We start from the raw sequence: 20,305 nt of genomic DNA, 5'->3' as shown, positions 1-20,305 counted from the left end.
GTACTGGATACACCCAGAACAGTCTGCCACAGATATCTGGCCTGGGGGTGGGCAGACACCTCAGGACGAGCAGTGTGGTTCTTCTTGCTGCCCGTTGGTAGCATCTTCTCCTGCATGCCAGTCTCTGTCTGTTGTTGGTACCATCAAGTCTGTCTGTAGCCTCCAGGTGTTCTCTCTCTCTCTCTCTCTCTCTCTCTCTCTCTCTCTCTCTCTCTCTCTCTCTCTCTCTCTCTCTCTCTCTCTCTCTCTCTCTCTCTCTCTCTCTCTCTCTCTCTCTCTCTCTCTCTCTCTCTCTCTCTCTCTCTCTCTCTCTCTCTCTCTCTCTCTCTCTCTCTCTCTCTCTCTCTCTCTCTCTCTCTCTCTCTCTCTCTCTCTCTCTCTCTCTCTCTCTCTCTCTCTCTCTCTCTCTCTCTCTCTCTCTCTCTCTCTCTCTCTGTGTGTGTGTAGATAATCCCCCACTCTCCTCCTACCTCTCTCTCTCTCCATGGTCTACCTATTGCACCACTATGTTACTGTACAGAGTCAAAAGCGATGAGTGGAAAGTTTAAGTCCTGGATGTGTTTTGTAGTTTTCATCACGCTTTCCTGGGCCTACGTGAACGTGTGTGTGTGTGTGTGTGTGTGTGTGTGTGTGTGTGTGTGTGTGTGTGTGTGTGTGTGTGTATGTATGCGTGTGTGTATGTGTGTGGGAGTCTTAATATTTTAGCTGCCTGTTCCTGTACTTCTTGTCGTCGTTGTCTGTTGAGGAGGAGAAACAACACATCAATAATAATAATACCACATGAACGTCTACAGTACATGGATGTCTCCATGCATAGGGCTTAACCCAGAGCCAGAAAAACTCATGGAAACTAACTAAAATATAGTCCACAAAACCTAGCAGGTTTTAGATAAATATGTATGTTCCGAGAGGTGGAAGGAGGAAGCAGAGGGGGAGAAAAGACAAAGGAAAGAATACATTTTCTAGAAGAAGAGAGGAGAGAGTTTAGGCTGAATAAAGAAGGCAGAAAAAGAGGGCAAAGCAAGAAACCGTCACTTTGGGAGATTTTTCCAGTAAGCCCTAAAAGAGAAGCTATCCTTAACTCTGTTGTCTCACCAAAGCCCCGTTACAGTCTCTATGGAAACCAAACAATCACATTCCTCTACAGGAAGCTCATTTTAGAAACTGTGAGTTGTACCGTCTAAGTGGTTGCGGGAGATGTACTTGAGGGCCTCGTCCAATAGGATGACAGGGAATGATATCTTTAGGACCACGATCCACTGGCACCAGGTCAGAGGGGTCACCTGGAAGATCAGCTAGATAAAGAGAGAGGTCAGAGAGAGGTCAGAGAGAGGTCAGAGAGAGCGGTGAGAGAGAGAGAGAGAGGTCAGAGAGAGAGAGCGGTCAGAGAGAGAGAGAGAGAGCGGTCAGAGAGAGAGAGCGGTCAGAGAGAGAGAGAGAGCGGTCAGAGAGAGAGAGCGAGAGAGAGAGAGAAAGAGAGGTCACAGAGAGAGAAAGAGAGGTAACAGAGAGAGAAAGAGAAGTCACAGAGAGAGAAAGAGAGGTCACAGAGAGAGAGCGGTCAGAGAGAGAGAGAGAGAGAGAGCGGTCAGAGAGAGAGCGGTCAGAGAGAGAAAGAGAGAGGTCACAGAGAGAGAGAGAGAGGTCACAGAGAGAGAGAGAGCGGTCAGAGAGAGAGAGAGAGCGGTCAGAGAGAGATCACAGAGAGAGAGAGAGGTCACAGAGAGAGAAAAAGAGAGGTCAGAGAGAGATCACAGAGAGAGAGAGAGAGGTCACAGAGAGAGAAAGAGAGAGGTCAGAGAGAGAAAGAGAGAGGTCAGAGAGAGGCCAGAGAGAGGTCAGAGAGAAAGAGAGAAAGAGAGAAAGAGAGAGAGAAAGAGAGCGGTCAGAGAGAGAGAGAAAGAGAGGTCACAGAGAGAGAGAGAGGTCACAGAGAGAGAGAGAGCGGTCAGAGTGAGAGAGAGCGGTCAGAGAGAGAGAGAGAGAGGTCACAGAGAGAGAGAGCGGTCAGAGAGAGAGAGCGGTCAGAGAGAGAGAGCGGTCAGAGAGAGAAAGAGAGCGGTCAGAGAGAGAGAGAGAGAGGTCACAGAGAGAAAGAGAGAGGTCAGAGAGAGGTCAGAGAGAGGTCAGAGAGAGAGAGAGAGAGAGAAAGAGAGAGAAAGAGAAAGAGAGAGAGAGGGATACACAATAAGTCATACTCTTGCTGACAGACAGAGATAGCCATCCAGATGGACAGACTGTATATATACACACTGTACTCACAGGCAACGGCTCAACATAGAGGATGAGGAAGTGGAGGGACATGGAGAGGACGATTGCACCCAGCAGCCAGAGGTTGACCCACGGAGGCATCCTGATCATGGACTGGTTCTCTGACAGACTAGGGTCCAGAGGAGGAAGAGCCACATTAGAACAAAAAAACACACCAACTGTAACGCCCTGGCCATAGAGAGGGTTTTTTGTTCTTTATTTTGGTTAGGCCAGGGTGTTACATTGGGTGGGCGTTCTACGTTCATTTTGTTTATTTTATAGTGTTCATGCGATTCATTAAATCCTTTATGATGAACACATCCTCCGCTGCACCTTGGTCTCTTTCTGACGACGGCCGTTACAGCAACACTGTGTTCACTGTATTAATATTCAAAACAACTACTGATCCCAGACCTGGGCAGCAAAACATGGTCTGACATGCTGGTCCCGTGTGGCTCAGTTGGTAGAGCATGGCACCAGCAACACCAGGGTTGTAGGTTTGATTCCAGGGACCACCCAGGTGTAAAACTTAATGCACCCATTAATGGGTGTCACTTTGGATAATAGTATCTGCTAAATGGCAAATATGAATGATATTACCGTAGTTATTCTATACTTTACCCAAACGTCTCTTCCATGGACGTGTTCCTTCCTCATCTGTTAACGCGGTTACATCATATGGATGGAGTTCTAACCAAATGAAAACAGGCTTCCTGAGCCAACTTAACCTAATGTGCTCCATCGGTCAATTATACACTGTCTAATTTTGGCTTGGAGAAATGAACCACAATTTACTTTTTTACTGACCCTAGTACTATTAATAATAATATTTCCTTCCCAAAGAAATGTTTCCTACTCATGAGAGAGAGAGAGATTAGGCCTATGGGTTTGTGGGGAGCTTCTGACAGGGTTACTCCATGGGAAACCCTGGCAGAGAGAGAGTCAGACTTTTCCCTACCTCCCTCCATCACAAAATACCACGATGACATCTCTCCATGTTCGAGATGTGGAAATAGGCCTGATGCCATCCAGCAACCCAGAAATAACACGCTGACGCTGGGGAAATGGTGGGAAAACAGTCATAACCATAGTAACATGGATGTGACTGACTATCGTTAAGCAAATAGAATCATCTGTACTTATAAAAGGCTTTTAAAGTTGAAGTGGGAAGTTTACATACACTTAGGTTGGAGTCATTAAAACTCGTTTTTAAACCACTCCACAAATTTCTTGTTAACAAACTATAGTTTTGGCAAGTCGGTTAGGACATCTACTTTGTCCATGACACAAGTCATTTTTCCAATAATTGTTTACAGACAGATTATTTGAATTATAATTCACTGTATCACAATTCCAGTGGGTCAGAAGTTTACATACACTAAGTTGACTGTGCCTTTAAACAGCTTGGAAAATTCCAGAAAATGATGTCATGGCTTTAGAAGCTTCTGATAGGCTAATTGACATCATTTGAGTCAAATGGAGGTATATCTGTGGATGTATTTCAAGGCCTACCTTCAAACTCAGTGCCTCTTTGCTTGACATCATGGGAAAATCAAAAGAAATCAGCCAAATATTGTAGACCTCCACAAGTCTGGTTCATCCTTGGGAGCAATTTCCAAACTCCTGAAGGTACCACGTTCATCTGTACAAACAATAGTACGCAAGTATAAACACCATGGGACCACGCAGCCGTCATACTGCTCAGGAAGGAGAAACCTTCTGTCTCCTAGAGATGAACGTACTTTGGAGCGAAAAGTGCAAATCAATCCCAGAACAACAGCAAAGGACCTTGTGAAGATGCTGGAGGAATCAGGAACGAAAGTATCTATATCCACAGTAAAACAAGTCCTATATCAACATAACCTGAAAGGCCGCCCAGCAAGGAAGAAGCCACTGCTCCAAAACCTCCATAAAAAGCCAGACTACGGTTTGCAACTGCACATGGGGACAAAGATCGTACTTTTTGGAGAAATGTCCTCTGGTCTGATGAAACAAAAATAGCACTGTTTGGCCATAATGACCATCGTTATGTTTGGAGGAAAAAGGGGGAGGCTTGCAAGCCGAAGAACACCATCCCAACTGTGAAGCACGGGGGTGGCAGCATCATGTTGTGGGGTTGATTTGCTGCAGGAGGGACTGGTGCACTTTACAAAATAGATGGCATCATGAGGCAGGAAAATTTGGTGGATATATTGAAGCAACATCTCAAGACATCGGTCAGGAAGTTAAAGCATGATCGCAAATGGCTCTTCCAAATGGACAATGACCCCAAGCATACTTCTAAAGTTGTGGAAAAATGGCTTAAGGACAACAAAGTCAAGGTATTGGAGTGGCCATCACAAAGCCCTGACCTCAATCCTATAGAAAATGTGTGGGCAGAACTGAAAAAGTGTGTGCAAGGAAGGACGCCTACAAACCTGACTCAGTTACACCAGCTCTGTCAGGAGGACCCACTGGGAAATAAAAGCTGAAATAAATCATTCTCTACTATTATTCTGACATTTCACATTCTTAAAATAAAGTGGTGATCGTAACTGACCTAAGACAGGGAATTTTTACTAGGATTAAATGTCAGGAATTGTGAAAAACTAAGTTTAAATGTATTTGGCTAAGGTGTATGTAAACTTCCGACTTCGACTTGAAATACATCCACAGGTACACCTCCAATTGACTCAAATGATGTCAATTAGCCCATCAGAAGTTTCTAAAACCATGACATCATTTTCTGGAATTTTCCAAGCTGTTTAAAGGCACAGTCAACTTAGTGTATGTAAACTTCTGACCCACTGGAATTGTGATACAGTGAAATATAAGTGAAATAATCTGGTCTAAACCAGATTGTTAACAAACTATAGTTTGTTAACAATAAATTTGTGGAGTGGTTTAAAAACGAGTTTTAATGACTCCATCCTAAGTGTATGTAAACCTCCGACTTCAACTGTACATATAATCATATAGCTATGTCCCCTCTAAGTAGGAGAGGCTGCTGATTGACCTGTTGAGGGAGTTGAACATCTCTATGGTGACCAGCACGGAGAGGGCCATGGTGGTGGGGAAACGAGACTCAAACACCTCACAGTCGATGCCCTGGAACATGGGGTTGTCCTCTGAGCACTGCATAAAGTGTCTCTGTGAGGAGAGAGGACAGGGGTGAGCAGGCTTCACAGCATATAGACAACAGAAAAATACATGATAGCACAGTGGAATGGGCTTTGTGCTGCCCCATTCAACTTCATTCTCTTAAATTCTATATACGGTGCATTCGGAAAGTATTCAGACCTCTTCATTTTTTCCCCACATGTTGTTATCCTAAAATTGATTCAATTAAAACATGTTCCTCATCAATATCCCATAATGACAAAGCGAAAATAGGTTTTTAGAAATTCTTGCAAATGTATATAAAAAAAAAAAGCAGACATACCTTATTTACACAAGTATTCAGACCCTTTGCTATGAAACTGGAAATTGAGCTCAGGTGCATCCTGTTTCCATTGATCATCCTTGAGATGTTTCTACAACTTGGAGTCCACCTGTGGTAAAATGTAATTGATTGGACATGATTTGGAAAGGCACACACCAGTCTATAAAAGGTCCCACAGTTGACAGTGCATGTCAGAGCAAAAACCAAGCCATGAGGTCGAAGGATTTGTTCGTAGAGCTCCGAGACAGGATTATGTCAAAGCACAGATCTGGGAAAGGGTACCAAAACATTTCTGCAGCATTGAAGGTCCAAGAACACAGTGGCCTCCTGGCCAAACTGAGCAATCGGTTTGGCCAAGAATCCGATGGTCACTCTGAATGAGCGCCAGAGTACCTCAGTGGAGACGGGAGAACCTTCCAGAAGGACAACCATCTCTGCAGCATTCCACCAATCAGGCCTTTATGGTAGAGTGGTCAGACGGAAGCCACTGTTCAGTAAAAAGGCACATGACAGCCTGCTTGAAGTTTGCCAAAAGGCACCTAAAGGACTCTCAGACCATGAGAAACAAGATTCTCTGGTCTGATGAAACCAAGATTGAACTCTTGGGCGTGAATGCTAAGCGTCACATCTGGAGGAAACCTGGCACCATCTCTACGGTGAAGCACGGTGGTGGCAGCATCAAGCTGTGGGGATGTTTTTCAGTGGCAGAGACTGGGAGACTAGTCAGGGTCGAGGGACAGATGAACGGACAAAGTACAGAGAGATCCTTGATGAAATCTGCTCCAGAGGGCTCAGAACCTCATACTGGGGTTAAGGGTCATCTTCCAACAGGACAACAACCCTCAGCACACAGCGTAGACAACACGGGAGTGTCTTCTGGACAAGTCTCAATGTCCTTGAGTGGCCCAGCCAGAGCCTGGACTTGAACCCGATTGAACATCTCTGGAGAGACCTGAAAACAGCTGTGCAGCAACGCTCCCCATCCAACCTGACAGAGCTTGAGAGGATCTGCAGAGAAGAATGGGAGAAACTCACCAAATACAGGTGTGCCAAGCTTGTAGCGTCATACCCAAGAAGGCTTCAGGCTGTAATCGCTGCCAAAGGTGCTTCAACAAAGTTCTGAGTAAAGGGTCTGAATAATTATGTAAATGTGATATTTCCGTTTTATTTATTTTTATTTTTAAACATTTGCCATTATGGAGTATTGTGTGTAGATCGAGGGGGAAAAAACGATTTAATATATTTTAGAATAAGGCTTTAATTTAACAAAATGTGGAAAAAGTCAAGGAGTCTGAATATCTTTCAGATGCACTGTAGATACATTCATTATATTTTTCAGTATTATTCCAAAGCTTCTTACACAGTCTTAGATGAACTTGACTGACTTCCACAAGTAAATGATCAGAACATTCAGAGAACACAGTGTGTGTGAATGTGTGCTGTGTCCACAGGAAGTGACCTAACCCCCCTGAGACAGGCTGTGTTCACAGATCATATCCGACCCCACAGCAGCTGCAGGAGAGCCTTGGACTCAGTTCCTGTCATCCTCCTCTGTCCCCCCCCCCCCCCTTTCCTTCTCTGACATTTCTCTTTCTGTGGACCCTTGGACTCAGTTCCTGTCATCCTCCTCTGTCCCCCCCCCCCTTTCCTTCTCTGACATTTCTCTTTCTGTGGACCCTTGGACTCAGTTCCTGTCATCCTCCTCTGTCCCCCCCCCTTTCCTTCTCTGACATTTCTCTTTCTGTGGACCCTTGGACTCAGTTCCTGTCATCCTCCTCTGTCCCCCCCCCTTTCCTTCTCTGACATTTCTTTCTGTGGACCCTTGGACTCAGTTCCTGTCATCCTCCTCTGTCCCCCCCCTTTCCTTCTCTGACATTTCTCTTTCTGTGGACCCTTGGACTCAGTTCCTGTCATCCTCCTCTGTCCCCCCCCCTTTCCTTCTCTGACATTTCTTTCTGTGGACCCTTGGACTCAGTTCCTGTCATCCTCCTCTGTCCCCCCCCCTTTCCTTCTCTGACATTTCTCTTTCTGTGGACCCTTGGACTCAGTTCCTGTCATCCTCCTCTGTCCCCCCCCTTTCCTTCTCTGACATTTCTCTTTCTGTGGACCCTTGGACTCAGTTCCTGTCATCCTCCTCTGTCCCCCCCCTTTCCTTCTCTGACATTTCTTTCTGTGGACCCTTGGACTCAGTTCCTGTCATCCTCCTCTGTCCCCCCCCTTTCCTTCTCTGACATTTCTCTTTCTGTGGACCCTTGGACTCAGTTCCTGTCATCCTCCTCTGTCCCCCCCCTTTCCTTCTCTGACATTTCTTTCTGTGGACCCTTGGACTCAGTTCCTGTCATCCTCCTCTGTCCCCCCCCTTTCCTTCTCTGACATTTCTCTTTCTGTGGACCCTTGGACTCAGTTCCTGTCATCCTCCTCTGTCCCCCCCCCTTTCCTTCTCTGACATTTCTCTTTCTGTGGACCCTTGGACTCAGTTCCTGTCATCCTCCTCTGTCCCCCCCTTTCCTTCTCTGACATTTCTCTTTCTGTGGACCCTTGGACTCAGTTCCTGTCATCCTCCTCTGTCCCCCCCCTTTCCTTCTCTGACATTTCTCTTTCTGTGGACCCTTGGACTCAGTTCCTGTCATCCTCCTCTGTCCCCCCCCCTTTCCTTCTCTGACATTTCTCTTTCTGTGGACCCTTGGACTCAGTTCCTGTCATCCTCCTCTGTCCCCCCCCTTTCCTTCTCTGACATTTCTTTCTGTGGACCCTTGGACTCAGTTCCTGTCATCCTCCTCTGTCCCCCCCCCCTTTCCTTCTCTGACATTTCTCTTTCTGTGGACCCTTGGACTCAGTTCCTGTCATCCTCCTCTGTCCCCCCCCCTTTCCTTCTCTGACATTTCTTTCTGTGGACCCTTGGACTCAGTTCCTGTCATCCTCCTCTGTCCCCCCCCCCTTTCCTTCTCTGACATTTCTCTTTCTGTGGACCCTTGGACTCAGTTCCTGTCATCCTCCTCTGTCCCCCCCCTTTCCTTCTCTGACATTTCTCTTTCTGTGGACCCTTGGACTCAGTTCCTGTCATCCTCCTCTGTCCCCCCCCTTTCCTTCTCTGACATTTCTCTTTCTGTGGACCCTTGGACTCAGTTCCTGTCATCCTCCTCTGTCCCCCCCCCTTTCCTTCTCTGACATTTCTCTTTCTGTGGACCCTTGGACTCAGTTCCTGTCATCCTCCTCTGTCCCCCCCCTTTCCTTCTCTGACATTTCTCTTTCTGTGGACCCTTGGACTCAGTTCCTGTCATCCTCCTCTGTCCCCCCCTTTCCTTCTCTGACATTTCTCTTTCTGTGGACCCTTGGACTCAGTTCACTCTAACTTCTCCTCTCCTGTTCTTCCTGTTTCTCTGACATTCTTCCTGTTTCTCAGACCACGTGTCTCATTCTCCTCCAATTCTATTGCTCTGTTTGTATGACCCCAGAGACCGTCGTCACAGCAAACAGCTGATGGGGTAACCTGGGGCTGACCATAAGAACAACCAAATGCAGTCCAGATCAGCCCTACGTAATAAAGCACTATGGTCTGAAAACAGACACACACACGAGGTGATTGAAAAGTGACTTTTCAACATAACATTTCTAGGATCAGCAGAGATAAAAGGTGGACTGTACAGTACCTTATAAAGCCATGACTTCATGGAACTCTTCCACATCAAGTAACTCAAGCTGTCAGTAAAATCAGATTTTAAAAAACAACAAAACGGTATAACGCGGACCGTGAAGAGAGACAATCTCTCAATGTTATATTGTTACTTTGTAATAGAGTTAATGTAATAATGACTTTATAATGTTAAGTTTATATTTATGTAGGCTGCTGTTTTGTTGCGATGTCATTGTTTTAACCCTGTTTGGACCCTAGGAAGCCTAATTGGGATCCTAATACATATTCAATACCAGGTCTTACTGTACTCATTAGGACACACTGTAGCAAAACATTGTTTCTTATTGGACAGTCCCTCCCTGTTTCAGTCTGTTTTCTTCCACTTGGTGTCTAATGAATAAGGCCCTAATGAAGTCTTTGTAATGGTGTGTTTGTTTCCACTCACCAGCTGGTAGAAGGACACGTGAGGGCCTTCATCATCAAACAAGTACCACCAGGTGGCAGCACCCACCGTGCCCAGACCAACATACCCTGCAAGGACACAGTCAGACAGAAACCCAGCAGCAGTGAGATCCAAGTCCATCATGATTTAATCCCCAACGAAATGGATAATCTTTAAGTAGCTAGCGTGAAACTTTGATTATAGCTCGCAAGAATACATTATGGATAGAAAGAGTGTGAATGAGCTGCCGATGGGTAACTTCCTGTTGTATTCTAACCAGTGTCCAGTGGACCAGACAGTGTCTCACCTCCGATGGCCAGGTATCTGAAGAACAGCCATCCAGAGATGAGTGGCTCCTTGGGGTTGCGGGGCGGCTTGTCCATGATGTCCAGGTCTGGAGGGTTGAAGCCCAGGGCAGTCGCAGGGAGACCATCTGTCACCAGGTTGACCCACAGCAACTGGACCGGGATCAGAGCCTCAGGAAGACCCAAGATGGCAGTCAAGAAGATGCTTCAGACAGCGAGGGAAAAAACATCAGAAATACATAAAGACAAGAGTCAGCATTCCTGAGAACTCTGGTCAGGAGACTGGACAATGTGTGTGTCTGTCTGATGTGGTGGGCTTGCATTACTATCGTCATGGGTACTGGAAATCCCCCAGTCCCCACAAGGATAGTAAAACAAGGACATTTCTGCCTCGTGGGGACATTTCCCAGGTCCTCACGAGGACAAAGGCTATTTTAGGGGCTAGGTTCAGGGTAAAATTTTATTTTTATTTTATTTAACAAGGCAAGTCTTATTTTCAATGACGGCCTAGGAACAGGCCTCCTACGGGGACGGGGACTGGGATTAAAAAAATAAATACAATATAAATATAGGACAAAACACACATCACAACAAGAGACACAACCCTACATGGTTATTGTTAGGGAAAATAGCATTTTGAATGGATATCAGTTTTAGGTCCCCACAAGATTAGTAAAACCTACGTTCTGTGTGTGTATGTGTGTGTGTGTGTGTGTGTGTGTGTGTGCAGTGCATGCGTCGGTGCTTACCAGACGACCTCTCCCACGTTGGAGGAGATGAGGTATCGTATGAACTGTTTCATGTTGTTGTAGATGGCCCTGCCCTCCTCCACAGCCGCCACGATGGTAGAGAAGTTATCGTCAGACAGAACCATCTCAGATGCTGACTTGGCCACAGCTGTGCCCGAGCCCATGGCAATGCCAATCTCTGCCTTCTTCAGGGCTGGCGCGTCGTTCACCCCGTCGCCAGTCTGTGGAGAGAAGGAAGAATAGTGAATCATTTCTTTATTTAATAGGGTTAGACTTATGGGTTAATAAGGTGTTATACAGACATGAGATGGGAAAGTTGACCTATTACAGAACTCTTTCATTGTCAAGGCAAATCAGAATAGATTGGCCCAGAAGTGAATTAGCTCGAACATATCTATGGATTAATTTATTCATTTGCACACCAATGAAATAAAGGTCAATATGAATCTAGATCAAGTCAGGATTATAATGAAATAAAGTCTATATTAATCTAGATCAAATCAGGATTATAATGAAATAAGGTCAATATTAATCTAGATCAAGTCAGGATTAATGAAATAAGGTCAATATTAATCTAGATCAAGTCAGGATTATAATGAAATAAGGTGAATATTAATCTAGATTAAGTCAGGATTATAATGAAATAAGGTGAATATTAATCTAGATCAAGTCAGGATTATAATGAAATAAGGTCCATATTAATCTAGACCAAGTCAGGATTATAATGAAATAAGGTCCATATTAATCTAGACCAAGTCAGGATTATAATGAAATAAGGTCCATATTAATCTAGATCAAGTCAGGATTATAATGAAATAAGGTCCATATTAATCTAGATCAAGTCAGGATTATAATGAAATGAGGCACTGAGCCCCCACAGCCATGCAGTTAAAGGACTCCAAGGGGAGGAGCTGTGTGTCAACCCTCTTCTCACCATGGCAGTGATCTCATCAAACGACTGCAGGTAGCCCACAATCTTAGACTTGTGGGCAGGCTCCACGCGGGCAAAGCACCGTGCCCGCTTCACAGCATCTCTCTGGGAGTCTATGGGCAGGTCATCAAACTCCCGGCCCGTGTAGGCCTTGCCCGCTACATCCTCATCCTCGCCGAAGATACCGATGCGTCGGCAGATGGCCACGGCCGTGCCCTTGTTGTCCCCGGTGATCATGATGACACGGATGCCCGCCTCGGCGCACAGCTGGATGGAACCAATCACCTCCTTCCTGGGTGGGTCCAGCATACCCACACAGCCAACGAACGTTAGGCCCGTCTGGGGAGGTAGAGAGAGAGACACAGAGGAGGAGAGAGAGACAGAGACAGGAGACGAGGAGGAGCAGCGAGCGACAGAGACAGAGGAGACGAGGAGGAGAGAGAGACAGAGGAGGACGAGGAGGAGAGAGAGAGAGGAGGACGAGGAGGAGAGAGAGAGAGGAGGACGAGGAGGAGAGAGAGAGACAGAGGAGGACGAGGAGGAGCAGCGTGCGACAGAGACAGAGGAGACGAGGAGGAGAGAGAGAGGAGGACGAGGAGGAGAGAGAGACAGAGGAGGACGAGGAGGAGAGAGAGACAGAGGAGGACGAGGAGGAGCAGCGAGCGACAGAGAGAGGAGGACGAGCGAGAGAGCAAGAGCGGAGGAGGGAAGGGTAGAGAGGAAAGACAGTAGAATGAACCAGTAAGCACAAGATGGATGAACGTCAAACCCCCAGTCAAGCATTCAAATACAACCTGGATGTAGCGAAAGGATCGATGACAGGCGTCACCGTAGAACTAAACCATTTCAAATATGGTGATCGTTATCATTTCTTTCAATGTGGATGGTCTTTCCCAACAGTAACCAGTTCAACTTAAAAAATAAAAAAAACATTCTTTGCTTTTTGAGAGAGTAATCTCCTTGCCTAGTCTGTCCACAAGTCTGCCATTCACCCAGCTTCTTGTTCATCTCTGACTGACCTCATACTCAGCAAACTTGGTGGAGTTCTCCAGATCCATGTCCTGTTGTTTAGGTGGCGAGTCCCGTGTGGCCATGCCCAGGCATCTCAGCGTGTCCCTGCCCGTGCCCCAGTCCCTGATCAGGGAGGTGAGCTGCTCTTTCAGCGGCATGGTCAGTGCCACCTTCCCTGTGCCAACACGCAGATACTGGCAACGCTCCATCACACTCTCTGGGGCACCCTGTGGCAGTGGAGGGCGGGATATAGATTTAGTGTGAGAGAGAGAGAGAGAGAGAGAGAGAGAGAGAGAGAGAGAGAGAGAGAGAGAGAGAGAGAGAGAGAGAGAGAGAGAGAGAGAGAGAGAGAGAGAGAGAGAGAGAGAGAGAGAGAGAGAGAGAGAGAGAGAGAGAGAGAGAGAGAGAGAGAGAGAGAGAGAGAGAGAGAGAGAGAGAGAGAGAGAGAGTGAGAGAGTGAGAGAGAGAGAGAGAGAGAGAGAGGGGTCAAAAGGTCACAATGGACATCCAAGCTCCTCTCCCACTCTGGCTTATAGAGAAAATGCATAGAGTCAGACTCTGTAGTATTACAGCGTGTGAAAGATCTGTTGATTGAGGTGTCTGTCTGTCTGTCTGTGTGTGTGTCTGTATGTCTGTACCTTGATGAACATCTTGCACCCAGAGCCTGGTTTGTTGGTGGGGGTACAGTACACAGACATGGACTTGCGGTCACGAGAGAACTCCAGAGTAAACTCTTTCTTCATCAGCTGTCTGATCACCTGGTAGGAGAGAGAAAGAGGGAGGGCGAGAGAGCACCAGATGAGATGGAGGGCGAGAGAGCACCAGATGAGATGGAGGGCGAGAGAGCGCCAGATGAGATGGAGGGCGAGAGAGCGGGGCAGATGAGATGGAGGGTGAGAGAGGGTTAGATGAGATGGAGGGTGAGAGAGGGTTAGATGAGATGGAGGGTGAGAGAGCGGGCCAGATGAGATGGAGGGTGAGAGAGGGTTAGATGAGATGGAGGGTGAGAGAGCGGGCCAGATGAGATGGAGGGTGAAGAGGGTTAGATGAGATGGAGGGTGAGAGAGGGTTAGATGAGATGGAGGGTGAGAGAGCGGGCCAGATGAGATGGAGGGTGAGAGAGGGTTAGATGAGATGGAGGGTGAGAGAGCGGGCCAGATGAGATGGAGGGTGAGAGAGGGTTAGATGAGAGTGAGAGAGGGTTAGATGAGAGTGAGAGAGGGTTAGATGAGAGTGAGAGAGGGTTAGATGAGAGTGAGAGAGGGTTAGATGAGATGGAGGGTGAGAGAGGGTTAGATGAGATGGAGGGTGAGAGAGGGTTAGATGAGATGGAGGGTGAGAGAGGGTTAGATGAGATGGAGGGTGAGAGAGGGTTAGATGAGATGGAGGGTGAGAGAGGGTTAGATGAGGGTGAGAGAGGGTTAGATGAGGGTGAGAGAGGGTTAGATGATATGGAGGGTGAGAGAGGGTTAGATGATATGGAGGGCCAGAGAGGGTTAGATGAGATGGAGGGCCAGAGAGGGTTAGATGAGATGGAGGGCCAGAGAGGGTTAGATGAGATGGAGGGCCAGAGAGGGTTAGATGAGATGGAGGGTGAGAGAGGGTTAGATGAGATGGAGGGTGAGAGAGGGTTAGATGAGATGGAGGGTGAGAGAGGGTTAGATGAGATGGAGGGTGAGAGAGGGTTAGATGAGATGGAGGGTGAGAGAGGGTTAGATGAGATGGAGGGTGAGAGACCGGGCCAGATGAGATGGAGGGTGAGAGAGGGTTAGATGAGATGGAGGGTGAGAGAGGGTTAGATGAGATGGAGGGTGAGAGAGGGTTAGATGAGATGGAGGGTGAGAGAGGGTTAGATGAGATGGAGGGTGAGAGAGGGTTAGATGAGATGGAGGGTGAGAGAACGGGCCAGATGAGATGGAGGGTCAGAGAGGGTTAGATGAGATGGAGGGTGAGAGAGCGTTAGATGAGATGGAGGGTGAGAGAGGGTTAGATGAAATGGAGGGTGAGAGAACGGGCCAGATGAGATGGAGGGTGAGAGAGGGTTAAGTGGGTTTGTTAGTGGAGCTGTCAGTGTAAGCCGGTGCCCAAGATGTTTATTCCAGACAGGCATGTTAGTGGGCAGCTGTGGGAGACTGGGGGGGGCTTGACTCTGGCTTGGCTGTGTTGTTGTTGTGATAAAGGGGGCTCTTATGGGCCAGCTGGGAGACAGAGTGGGAGGTTTCTCTGGCTGCTGACACCTAATGGATAGGGCTCAATAAGAGGGTGATGGCCGGGGGAGGGAGTCTTGGCTGGGCTGCTGACACCTAATGGATAGGGCCCAATAAGAGGGTGATGGCCGGGGGAGGGAGTCTTGGCTGGGCTGCTGACACATGAGCTGCGGTTCAGTATGACAGAATGGCGTGCAGCGTTGAATTCAACGGAAAACGGTACTGTACTGAACGACCAGATGAAAAACTTGATTATGGTGGCACCAGAGGGCAATTAACATATGGTGTGGCTGCACGAGTTTTGCGATTTCAGACAGTCACACCCACATTGGTCCGGCCACACCCACATTGGTCCGGCCACACCCACATTGGTCCGGCCACACCCACATTGGTCCGGCCACACCCACATTGGTCCGGCCACACTCACCAAACAGGAGCACATGTACCACAAGGCTGTTGAAGAATGGTGTGCACCATTTTGGGGGAAACGTGTCATTCAGTACAGAGTGTCACGCAATGTAGCGAACAATGAACCCAACTGAACCTACCCATGAAGGATGAGACACCAAACACCATTTCTACTCTTGACTGGGAGGTTTGACTGTGTTGTTGTGATGGAGGGAGGGGTCTATCAGACCAGGTGGGGGACTAGGACTGGGAGGTTGGACTGTGTTGTTGTGATGGAGGGAGGGGTCTATCAGACCAGGTGGGGGACTAGGACTGGGAGGTTGGACTGTGTTGTTGTGATGGAGGGAGGGGTCTATCAGACCAGGTGGGGGACTAGGACTGGGAGGTTGGACTGTGTTGTTGTGATGGAGGGAGGGGTCTATCAGACCAGGTGGGGGGACTAGGACTGGGAGGTTGGACTGTGTTGTTGTGATGGAGGGAGGGGTCTATCAGACCAGGTGGGGGACTAGGACTGGGAGGTTGGACTGTGTTGTTGTGATGGAGGGAGGGGTCTATCAGACCAGGTGGGGGACTAGGACTGGGAGGTTTGTTGTTGACACCTGGGGTGTAATCATTAGTCTACACCGTAGCTAACTGCCTCGCAACATAAATCAATTTGCAACAAAACCAAGAGTTTCTATTGGACAAATTAAGGTAGGCCCTTCCCTGTTTGGTTCCGTTTGGTTCCTAGTGAAAACACCCTGATGGTGCTCCAACATCCTGTCTGAACAGTCAGCCAACTGCACCAGACGGACATTTTTACATTTTACATTTTAGTCATTTAGCAGACGCTCTTATCCAGAGCGACTTACAGTAGTGAATGCATACATTTCATTTCATGCATTTTTTTTATTCAATTTTTTGTACTGGCCCCCCGTGGGAATCGAACCCACAACCCTGGCGTTGCACAAACCATGCTGGCGTTGCAAACACCATGCTCTACCAACTGAGCCACAGGGAAGGCCGATTGGGCAAGTGTGTATATATGAAGTACCAGAATCAATGTGGGCCAGACGGGACCCTCCCAGGACCCTCCGGCTGTGAAGCTCCAGTGACAACAGATGATACAGCAGTAAAGGGACTGTGATGTCACAGAGGACCCTGACACCACTTAGGCTTTACAAAAGTAGCCCAATTATTGGCAAAAGAGCTGATCCGATTGGTCAAAAGACCAATTAGTTAAAGAAATATATATATCAGAATTAGGCTGCCTGTGTAAACACACCCTTGAAAAGGTACAACTCAACTTGGCCTTAATTAAGCTTGTAGTGAAGTGTATAGTTACCAGGGAATGTATACAGCCCTGCGTTCACACCCTTCAAAATCTGCCAAATAAAAACTGCTATAAATACATGAGAATATACCATGTTAGTCTTAAATGGCTGTATGGTATAGTGGCTTCTGATAGAGCATTAACAGTAGGGGTCACCTGAGCTCCAGTTACACAGCTCTGAGTTATCAGGCTGGTAGTCAGGTAGAAACAATATCATCCACTGCTCCTCTCCCAGCATCTCCATCTCCCTGTGTCCCTCCTCTCCCACTCCCTTCTCTTCATCCCATAGCATCTCCCTGTGTCCCTCCTCTCCCACTCCCTTCTCTTCATCCCATACCATCTCCCTGTGTCCCTCCTCTCCCATTCCCTTCTCTTCATCCCATACCATCTCCCTGTGTCCCTCCTCTCCCATTCCCTTCTCTTCATCCCATACCATCTCCCTGTCTCCCTCCTCTCCCACTCCCTTCTCTTCATCCCATAGCATCTCCCTGTCTCCCTCCTCTCCCATTCCCTTCTCTTCATCCCATAGCATCTCCCTGTGTCCCTCCTCTCCCATTCCCTTCTCTTCATCCCATACCATCTCCCTGTGTCCCTCCTCTCCCACTCCCTTCTCTTCATCCCATAGCATCTCCCTGTCTCCCTCCTCTCCCATTCCCATTCCCTTCTCTTCATCCCATAGCATCTCCCTGTCTCCCTCCTCTCCCATTCCCTTCTCTTCATCCCATACCATCTCCCTGTCTCCCTCCTCTCCCATTCCCTTCTCTTCATCCCATAGCATCTCCCTGTCTCCCTCCTCTCCCATTCCCTTCTCTTCATCCCATAGCATCTCCCTGTCTCCCTCCTCTCCCATTCCCTTCTCTTCATCCCATACCATCTCCCTGTGTCCCTCCTCTCCCATTCCCTTCTCTTCATCCCATAGCATCTCCCTGTCTCCCTCCTCTCCCATTCCCTTCTCTTCATCCCATAGCATCTCCCTGTCTCCCTCCTCTCCCATTCCCTTCTCTTCATCCCATAGCATCTCCCTGTGTCCCTCCTCTCCCATTCCCTTCTCTTCATCCCATAGCATCTCCCTGTCTCCCTCCTCTCCCATTCCCTTCTCTTCATCCCATAGCATCTCCCTGTGTCCCTCCTCTCCCATTCCCTTCTCTTCATCCCATAGCATCTCCCTGTCTCCCTCCTCTCCCATTCCCTTCTCTTCATCCCATACCATCTCCCTGTCTCCCTCCTCTCCCATTCCCTTCTCTTCATCCCATACCGTCGCCTCTCTCCCTCCCACTCACCCCCACAGCCTCCCTCCCAACATCCCTTCTCCCCAGCCTCCCTCCCTCCCTTCTCTCTCTCTCCCCTCCCTCCCTCTCCCTTCATCCCATACGTCACCTCTCTCCCTCCCACTCACCCCTTCATCCCTACCGTCGCCTCTCTCCCTCCCACTCACCCCTTCATCCCATACCGTCGCTTCTCTCCCTCCCACTCACCCCTTCATCCCTACCTTCTCCGCTCTCCCTCACACCCTCCTCCACAGCCTCCCTCCCAACATCCCTTCTCCCCAGCCTCCCTCCCTTCTCTCTCTCTCCCCCTCCCTCCCTCTCCCTTCATCCCTACCTTCTCCTCTCCCTCCCAGCTCCGACAGTTATGTCCTGGAGACATGATGCCAGGGGACTCAGACACTTGACAGATGTCCTCACAGAAAGACAGACACTGAGCCAAAATTCCTCTTCGTCCCATCACAAAAACCAAAAGACAAGGAATGTGAGTACAAGTCGATCTAGTGATGGCAGAACATAGTTACACACACTTTCACCTCAAAATCCTTCACCGTCAACTAGTGCATTAGTAGGAAACATCTTCCTTTTTCCCCCCTGTTGAAAGCCCTAACAGAGAGCTGGAAAGTTCAGCTAACCTCCTCATAAACCCCCGGCTTGTCTAAATATTATCTTCTCTAGCCTCTGAGGACAGGACTTGTGACAGGTTTTTATTCTCTTGTCATTGTGGGACTGTTGGGGATATGAATGGAGTTCAGTGGAAAAACCCACTGGTCATTGACAAGAAAACAGGGAGTTTGTCTCTCACTCTCATGTCTTCCTGTCACAGTGTCATTGGTCAAGCACCGAGAGAAGGACAGACGCACCACTTCTCATTGACAGAGCCAGAGCGGGGGGGGGTTTGATTAGTTGTTCAGTAGTCTCATGGTTTGGGGAAAGAAGCTGTTAAGGAGCCTTTTTGGACCTAGACTTGGAGCTCCGGTACCGCTTGCCGTGCGGTAGCAGAGAGAACAGTCTATGACTTGGGAGACTGTAGTCTGACCATTTTTTGGGGCCTTCCTCTTTATGTATCTATGTGGAAGCAGCAGCACACTCCATTGTCCATGTCAAATTTCCCCTCAGGGACAATAGAGTGTATCATACTATAGAGGTTGAGGTAATCTAGGTGGAGATTGTCCCATGCGTTGAAAGCCAATAGGTACCTGCTACCATACTTTCTTTGAACGTGTTGTCCAGTTGTTTAAATCACTTTATGACAACATACACCATTAAATACTGTATCTGAATAATGCAAGCAGTATGTTGTATGTTTAATACACCCTGGACATCCATGGATAGTGGTGTTGTATACATTCCATCCCCTCAGTGTTTCCCCTAGTTGCTTACTGAGTTACAGGCGCCGGCGCGCTCCACCTTGCTGAGGCCTGACATGTCAGTCTTGAACACGTTCATCTTCTCCACCAATGTAGTGAGGGCCGTCTCTGTCGCCTCACCCACCTTCTCATACACTCCTTTGACCTGGGACAGGAGAGAGGATAGGTAAGTCGAAAGCTTTGAAACACACCGTCATTCAGAAAGACAGAGACATAAGAACAAACACCATTGTAAATACAACTCATATTTATGTTTATTTATTTTCCCATCTGTCTGTCCACCTAGCTGAACCACACCACATGTAAACTCAGCAAAAAAAGAAATGTCCTCTCACTGTCAACTGTGTTTATTTTCAGAAAACTTCACATGTGTAAATGTTTGTATGAACATAAGATTCAACAACTGAGACATAAACTGAACAAGTTCCACAGACATGTGTCTAACAGAAATGGATTAATGTGTCCCTGAACAAAGGGGGGGGGGCAAATGAAAAGTAACTGTCAGTATCTGGTGTGGCCACCAGCTGCATTAAGTTCAGCAGTGCATCTCCTCCTCATGGACTGCACCAGATTTGCCCGTTCTTGCTGTAAAATGTTACTCCATTCTTCCACCAAGGCACCTGCAAGTTCCCTGACATTTCTGGGGAGAATGGCCCTGGCCCTCACCCTCCGATCCAACAGGTCCCAAGCGTGTTCAATGGGATTGAGATCCGGGCTCTTCGCTGGCCATGGCAGAACACTGACATACGAGCCGTATGGCTGGTGGCATTGTCATGCTGGAGGGTCATGTCAGGATGAGCCTGCAGGAAGGGTACCACATGAGAGAGGAGGATATCTTCCCTGTAACGCACAGTGTTGAGATTGCCTGCAATGACAACAAGCTCAGTCCGATGATGCTGTGACACACCACCCCAGACCATGACGGACCCTCCACCTCGATCCCGCTCCAGAGTACAGGTCTTCGGTGTAACGCTCATTCCTTCGACAATAAACGCGAATC

At 48.0% G+C, this 20,305-nt stretch overlaps 1 protein-coding gene across 1 annotated transcript in view; it reads right to left on the bottom strand.

The window, feature by feature from the left end:
- Nucleotides 1–397: 397 nt before the first annotated feature.
- Nucleotides 398–20,305, bottom strand: part of LOC106603933 (sarcoplasmic/endoplasmic reticulum calcium ATPase 1) — a 102,474-nt gene continuing 82,566 nt past the window's right edge. The window contains exons 13-23 of the mRNA XM_014198187.2: nucleotides 19,319–19,450; nucleotides 13,382–13,501; nucleotides 12,752–12,970; nucleotides 11,736–12,071; nucleotides 10,802–11,022; nucleotides 10,055–10,257; nucleotides 9,751–9,836; nucleotides 5,246–5,379; nucleotides 2,263–2,380; nucleotides 1,178–1,295; nucleotides 398–737 (exon numbers count right to left, since the gene is read on the bottom strand). Of these exons, the coding sequence (XP_014053662.1) occupies nucleotides 694–737; nucleotides 1,178–1,295; nucleotides 2,263–2,380; nucleotides 5,246–5,379; nucleotides 9,751–9,836; nucleotides 10,055–10,257; nucleotides 10,802–11,022; nucleotides 11,736–12,071; nucleotides 12,752–12,970; nucleotides 13,382–13,501; nucleotides 19,319–19,450 (1,731 nt within the window). The 3' untranslated portion in view covers nucleotides 398–693. The remainder of the gene's footprint in view (nucleotides 738–1,177; nucleotides 1,296–2,262; nucleotides 2,381–5,245; nucleotides 5,380–9,750; nucleotides 9,837–10,054; nucleotides 10,258–10,801; nucleotides 11,023–11,735; nucleotides 12,072–12,751; nucleotides 12,971–13,381; nucleotides 13,502–19,318; nucleotides 19,451–20,305) is intronic.

The sequence above is a fragment of the Salmo salar genome, chromosome ssa04 (genome assembly GCF_905237065.1).
Source record: "Salmo salar chromosome ssa04, Ssal_v3.1, whole genome shotgun sequence".
Lineage (NCBI taxonomy): Eukaryota > Metazoa > Chordata > Actinopteri > Salmoniformes > Salmonidae > Salmo > Salmo salar.
Note: the sequence above shows the minus strand (reverse complement) of the source record. Positions and strands in the feature narration are given on the sequence as shown.